A 7,500-nucleotide genomic window follows, 5' to 3' on the forward strand; every position below is an offset into this window, starting at 1 on the left:
TATGTGTCTGGGGGCGGGGTCCAGTCTACCTGTGATCCGGAACGTTTGCCTTTCTTGCCTGGTTTCCCTTCTTCTGATCCTGACACTTCAGTCTTCTGATCTGAGAACCATCAAATCAGACAATACTTGATCAACAATCAAAAGACTGAGTGATTAGTGATCACCTTTATCAATAACACTGTGAGTGAAGGGATATACGATGCCGTTATTTCCCTGCACGTGGTTTTATAACAGTGTAGTTGCACCATATGGTTAAACTCCTGGCCCTAAAGGCATATGCAGTGATCGGAACCTTATTAGAGACTGTATTACAATGAAACATGTAGGCTATTGTCTCTTATTTAGGAAAACGCTATTTCCTCAAAGGGTTATTCTGGATATCAGGCAGGCTTCGTGCGCAGAAAGAGAGGGAGAGAGGGTGGAGACGGACAAGAGAGGGGGAGGGTACCTACCACTCATAACGCATTCATAAACCGGAGAGGAGAGGCTACGGGAGAAAGGCCGGCTGAAGCACCGGGGAAGGACGGCCTATTTTCTCCGCGAATGGCTCGCGCTGGGGCTGTGGCGTCGCTCCGGTTAGCACCGAAACCACCCACCCGCCAGGAAGGGCGGTACCAAGCTCGAGCAACAATCAAACCTCCCGTTATAACGGGGAAGAGTCCGTTTGTCCGCGCTCGAAGCCCCTCAAAACCAACCGAAAACACACTTTAACGACCGTCGCGCGTAAAATTCTATTAACGGAAGAAGACAAATCAAGTGTTTGCATAAATGTATCCTGATCGAAGTTGGTAGTGTGTGTGTTCGCGTTAGGCCCACCCACTTTCATTTACCCAACACCCCTCTCTCTCCCGCCTCTCTTTCTGCCGCTGCTGTTTCTGTCGCTAAGTAGCCTAGAACAAGCCTTTCCAACGATCTTCATGCAAAAACACCCCTTATAAATAGCACTATTTGATGTCCATTCTTTATAGTTGCACTGTATAATTGCATCTGGAGACAAATATCTGTGGCTTTTTGTGGGCGTTGTGCTCCTCCCACATATTCAGATTGGATGGCATACTCGGTCTGCGAGGGTTGAGATGGGAGTTGTATTTGGCGAAGCCTCGCCTTCAAAATGTGTTATGGCGGCGGGGACTCCATCTTCCAGCCTGCTTTGCGGTCAGCTGGGTTGGCTCGTCAACACAGCCACACAGTCATAAACCCCGCCCATTTCTAAAATTGTTCTTCTTAAAATCAGACTTTAAACCGAACTCTATCCACACCGCTAACCGTATGACTAACCCTTAAACGTAAGACCCAAAAGCAAATTTTTATTTTATTGTCTTTAATTTTTACAATATAGCCCATTTAAATTTGTGGCTGTGCTATCTAGTGGGAACAGCAGCGTTGGGCTGGTGCAGGTTATTCCGTCCTCTTTTTAACAAGAGCTTCTCAATTCAATTCCAAGGGATTTATTGGCATGGGACACATGTTAACACTTCCAAAGAAAGTGAAATAAACCAAAAAAATAACAGTAAACAATACACACAAGTTTCAAAAGAATAGACATTTCAAATGTCATGTTATGGCACTGTTATAACGATGTGTGAATAGTTAAAAGGGAAATTAAATCAATATAAATATGGGTTGTATTTACAATGGTGTTTGTTCTTCACTGGTTGCCGTTTTCTTGTGGCAACAGGTCACACATCTTGCTGCTGTGATGTCACACTGTGGCATTTCACTCCATAGATACAGGAGTTTATCAAAATTGGGTTTGTTTTCAAATTCTTTGTGGGTCTGTGTAATCTGAGGGAAATATGTGTCTCTAATACGGTCATACATTTGGCAGGAGGTTAGGAAATGCAGCTCAGTTTCTAAGGGCCAGTCTCTGTCTCCTTCTCTCTATCATAAGGATGTCTTTCACCCTCTCCTTCTCTCTTATTATACAGGTCAGTATTTCTCCCCATCTCTCTCCCTCTGTATGTTAATCAGTATCTCTCTCTTTCTGTTTCACAAGTTCACTCTCATTTGATCTGTGGAACAGCTATTATAACTGGTGTGTATAACAGGGTCCACGGATTTACCAAAAGTCTCACACACACACACACACACACACACACACACACACACACACACACACACACACACACACACACACACACACACACACACACACACACACACACACACACACACACACACACACACACACACACACACACACACACAACCCCCTCCCGTACACTCAACTCAGTTTAAACCCAACACAAGGAATGTATCTGATTGTTAGCGCACTCTCTCTTACCCTACAACAACAACCCCCCCCCCCCCCCCCCCGTTCCCCTTGAATGTGCTTCACTTCACTACCCCTCAAGGATTACATCCAACTATCTAGATGCCGCAGGAGGCTGCTGAGGGGAGGATCATGTGTTCCAGCTCATGATAATGGCTGGAACAGAGCAAAAGGAATGGCATCAAACCCCTGGAAACCATGGAAACCAAGTGTTTCATGTATTTGATCATCCCGATTCCGCTCCGGTCTGTTATTAAGGTGCCACCAACCTTCTGTGCTAGATGACCCAAACTGCTACCACAGCCATTAAGGATAACATCTATCCATCTATCCAAACCCCAAACTCCTACCACAGCCATTAAGGATAACATCTATCCATCTATCCAAACCCCAAACTCCTACCACTGCCATTAAAAGGTGCACTGTGGAGAAACCGCTCCTCCATTTCCTGGTTGTGTTGCCTATTTTTAGGTTTATGTGACTAAAGAAGCAAATATAGTGTAGAGAATCATTGTACTATCTAAACCACTGAAATATTTTCCATAACCAAAAATATATTTGCAGCTGTTTGAATCTAGTGTACAACACTGACAGTAAGACACACAAACAAAATAACTTTGTGGAAAATTCAACCCAAAACAATTATTTGGTATTTGTTTCATTAGTCCACAGTTGATATACTCCCAACATGTATTGCATGTCAGCAATCAAGTTTTCAAGATATACTGTATCACTTTCAAAATACATTTTCATATGATTCAAAATGCATCAGACCGGTTGTAATTTCTGTATTTTGTAAGTTACACATCTTGAAAACTTGATTGATGACATGCAAAACATCTTGGCACTATATCAACAATGGATTAGTGAAACAAATACCAAAAGATAACTCCACCCAAAAGCTGTCCTTTAAAGGGAAGCAAAGAAATAGAGCACACAGAACAGATCTACTGCTTGTGAGACTTGCTTTCAATGAGAATGACAGATCTATAACTCACATTTCTATGTGAATTATGTCAGTCAGCTACTACAGACATTAAGAATTACATCCAGCTAGACACAATCAAATCTAGAATCGGCTTTCTATTTCGCAACAAAGCCTCACTCACGCCGCCAAATTTACCTTAGTAAAACTGACTATCCTACCGATCCTCGACTTCGGCGATGTCATCTACAAAATAGCTTCCAATACTCTACTCAGAAAACTGGATGCAGTCTATCACAGTGCCATCTGTTTGGTTACCAAATCACCTTATACCACCCACCACTGTGACCTGTATGCTCTAGTCGCCAGACCCACTGGCTCCAGGTCATCTATAAGTCTATGCTAGGTAAAGGTCCGCCTTATCTCAGTTCACTGGTCACAATAACAATATCCACCCGTAGCACACGTTCCAGCAGGTATATCTCACTGGTCATCCCCAAAGCCAACACCTCATTTGGCCGCCTTTCCTTCCAGTTCTCTGCTGCCAATGACTGGAACAAATTGCAAAAAAAAAAAAAAAAAAAAATAATCGCTGAAGTTGGAGACTTATATTTCCCTCACCAACTTTAAACATCAACTATCTGAGCAGCTAACCAATCACTGCAGCTGTACATAGTCCATCTGTAAATAGCCCACCCAATCTCTCATCCCCATACTGTTTTTATTTCATTTTCTGCTCTTTTGCACACCAGTATCTCTACTTGCACATCATCATGTGCTCATTTATCACTCCAGTGTTAATCTGCTAAATTGTAATTATTCGCTCCTATGGCCTATTTATTGCCCACCTCCACCTCACTTTTTGAACACACTGTATATAGACTTTCTTTTCTCTACTGTGTCATTGACTTGTCTTGTTTATTGTTTACTCCATGTGTAACTCTGTGTTGTTGTCTGTTCACACTGCTTAGCTTTATCTTGGCCAGGTCGCAGTTGTAAATGAGAACTTGTTCTCAACTAGCCTACCTGGTTAAATAAAGGTGTTCTCAACTAGCCTACCTGGTTCAATAAAGGTGTTCTCAACTAGCCTACCTGGTTAAATAAAGGTGTTCTCAACTAGCCTACCTGGTTCAATAAAGGTGTTCTCAACTAGCCTACCTGGTTAAATAAAGGTGTTCTCAACTAGCCTACCTGGTTAAATAAAGGTGTTCTCAACTAGCCTACCTGGTTAAATAAAGGTGTTCTCAACTAGCCTACCTGGTTAAATAAAAACAATTAAAAACACACCAAACTGCTAATAAAGCCATTGTCAAACACACAAATAGACAGAAACCAGCCAGTAAACATAACTTCAGTTCTTTATTCAGATTCAAAGTGTCCACTGTGTTAAAACCTATATTTATAACAAAGTGTATTAAAAACAGTACACACCAAAGGTATCCACTTGTATCGGCTCTGGTCTATATTCACGTTTGAGTAATTTAAGAGACACTAACTCCGTGAAAGGTCTTACCATCAGGGACATAGAGTGGTAAAATAGGTGGGTAAACTCTCCAGTGACGTAAACACTAACTATGCTAATTTAGCGTAATAATACCTGTGTAAACGTTATTTTCCAAATAAAATGTAGGCCATTTAAAAGTTTGTTTTTTACCCTCCGCTTCATCCCACATCTAATATAAAGTTTGCCTCCACTGCCTGACTGTTGTTGCATAAAAATATGATTAAAAAAAAGAAGTTCAACCTTTCATGACTATTTTACAACATCTGTTGTCCATGGATGGTACAAGCAACAGCATTGTCTTAACCCACGTAGAAAAGTAGACCATCAACATCAAAAGTCAACGTACATAAAAACAAACAAGTAGTATAGTAAGGTTGCATTTAGACAGCCAGAACAATTCTGACCCCCCCCCCCTCTAATTGGTGTTCTGACCAATCACATTAGATCTTTTCGCTAAATATTTTTAAGAGCTGATCTGATTGGTCAAAAGACCAGAATTGAGCTGCTTGTCAAAATGCTGAACCACATATCTCCATCCGTGTCACTCAACCTTTTTAGTAACCAAGTTATGGTTTTCCTGGGTTGTGTTCAGTAGGGCACACCATAGCAAAACATTCTGCAAATGGTAAATATACACTCCCGTACGTATTTATTTGGACAGTGTAGCTAAAAACCTTTAATTTGGCTCTATACTCCAGCATGTTGAGATTTGAGATCAAATGTTAAATAAGGTATTGCGTCATTTTGGAGTCACTTTTATTGTAAATAAGAATAGAATACATTTCTGAACACTACATTAATGTGGACGCTACCACGATTACGGATAATCATGAATTAAAATCGTGAACAACGATGAGTGAGAAAGTTAAGAGGAACAAAGATAATTACCCCCCTAAGATATGCTAACCTCTCACTATAACCAATAACGGGTGAGTTTAGCATTATGATATTTATACCTCTACCATTCATTTCTATTGGGCACAACAATCTCAAAACACAACCAAAACAAACTACAAACGTTTGTAGAACGACAAGCTAGACGTAGTCGTTGTGTGCTAGGAATATGAAACCACATACTAAACTTGACTACTTTAATACAAATAAGTGAATTTGTCCACAAATACTTATGACACCTTCAAAATGGGGACTAGATACATAAAGTGCTTTCATTTTTAAAAACAGTAAAAACAGATATGTATGAAAATACCCTTAAATTAAAGTTTACATTTCCAATAGTTCCGTTCTGAACAGATCCATAATATATATATATTTTTTTACAACCAGCAAAATAAAGTTCTGAACCGGTTCGACCCAAACTAACTGTGGCTAGAGCAGCTTGCTATAGAGTGGGGCAAGCTAAAGTTGTTTACATGTGTGATGGCCAGACAAGAGTAGGACTCGAGATGCTATACAGCCATCTTCTTCGGCGCCACACGGCTAATGGCGCCACACGGCTAATGGCGCCACACGGCTAATGGCGCCACAGGAGATGGCTGCCGTTTTACGATCATCGGCGGGGCTGTAGTGGAGCAGGTTGAGAGCTCCAAGTTCCTTGGTGTTTACATCACCAACAAACTATCATGGTCCAAACACACTAAGGCAGTCGTGAAGAGGGCACGACAAAGTCTATTCCCCCTCAGGACACTGAAGAGATGTGGAATGGGTCCTCAGATCCTCAAAAGGTTCTACAGCTGCACCATCGAGAGTCTCCTGGTTGCATCACTGCCTGGTATGGAAACTGCTCTGCCTCCGACTGCAAGGCACTACAGAGCGTAGTGCGTAGGGCCCAGTACATCACTGGGGCAAAGCTTCCTGCCATCCAGGACCTCTATACCAGGCGGTGTCAGAGGAAGACCCTAAAAATGGTCAAAGACTCCAGCCACCCTAGTCAAGGACTGTTCGCTCTACTACCGCACGGCAAGCGGTACCGGAGCGTCAAGTCAAGGTCCAAAAGGCTTCTTAACAGCTTCTACCCCCCCAAGCCATAAGACTCCTCAACAGCTAATCAAAGGGCTACCCAGACCCCTTTTACACTGCTGCTACTCTCTTTATATAATCTACTCATGGTCACTTTAATAACTCTACCTACATGTACATATTACCTCAATTACCTCGACTAATCAGTGCCCCCGCACATAGACTCTGTACCGGTACCCCCCGTATATAGCCTCCACATTGACCCTGTACTGGTAGCCCCTGTATATGGTCTCCACATTGACCCTGTACCGGTACCCCCTGTATATAGCCTCCACATTGGCTCTGTACTGGTACCCCCTGTATATAGCCTCCACATTGGCTCTGTACTGGTACCCCCTGTATATAGCCTCCACATTGGCTCTGTACTGGTACCCCCTGTATATAGCCTCCACATTGGCTCTGTACTGGTACCCCCTGTATATAGCCTCCACATTGGCTCTGCACTGGTACCCCCTGTACAAAGCCTCGCTACTGTTATTATACTGCTGCTGTTTAATTATTTTTTGTTACTCTTATCTTTTCTTAAAACCTATTAAAGCATTCTTGGTAGACTACATGCGCACGCATAGGAAATGATTTTCAGCTGGCAGGCAGACGCTGGATGAAGTTTGATTGACAAGAGGGTGGGATTTTGCAAAGGAGCTTTTAATTTTTTTTTGTGGGACTAAAAAAAAAAAAATGCCCGGAACATTTATTAACCAGTTCCCATAATTTTAAAATAACAATTCTGTTCCCGTATAGTATAGATTACTTTTGTTCCCAGGTCTGATTCTGTTCCTTGAACATTTTTGTTATTTTCAGGATTTCGGTTCTGTTCCTTGA

At 42.0% G+C, this 7,500-nt stretch overlaps 2 protein-coding genes across 3 annotated transcripts in view; both read right to left on the reverse strand.

The window, feature by feature from the left end:
* Positions 1–1,013, reverse strand: part of LOC124043174 (transcription factor Sp4-like) — a 22,828-nt gene extending 21,815 nt beyond the window's left edge. For both annotated transcript variants that reach the window (XM_046361449.1, XM_046361447.1), the window contains exons 1-2: positions 453–1,013; positions 30–100 (exon numbers count right to left, since the gene is read on the reverse strand). In XM_046361449.1, the coding sequence (XP_046217405.1) occupies positions 30–100; positions 453–459 (78 nt within the window). In that variant the 5' untranslated portion in view covers positions 460–1,013. The remainder of the gene's footprint in view (positions 1–29; positions 101–452) is intronic.
* A 6,039-nt stretch (positions 1,014–7,052) lies between these two features.
* LOC124042692 (cell division cycle-associated 7-like protein) overlaps positions 7,053–7,500 on the reverse strand; it is a 17,850-nt gene continuing 17,402 nt past the window's right edge. The window contains exon 11 of the mRNA XM_046360781.1: positions 7,053–7,500. This exon is cut by the window's right edge and continues 554 nt beyond it. The gene's annotated coding sequence lies outside the window, so the exon portion shown is untranslated.

Source organism: Oncorhynchus gorbuscha, linkage group LG09, assembly GCF_021184085.1.
Source record: "Oncorhynchus gorbuscha isolate QuinsamMale2020 ecotype Even-year linkage group LG09, OgorEven_v1.0, whole genome shotgun sequence".
Classification (NCBI taxonomy): domain Eukaryota; kingdom Metazoa; phylum Chordata; class Actinopteri; order Salmoniformes; family Salmonidae; genus Oncorhynchus; species Oncorhynchus gorbuscha.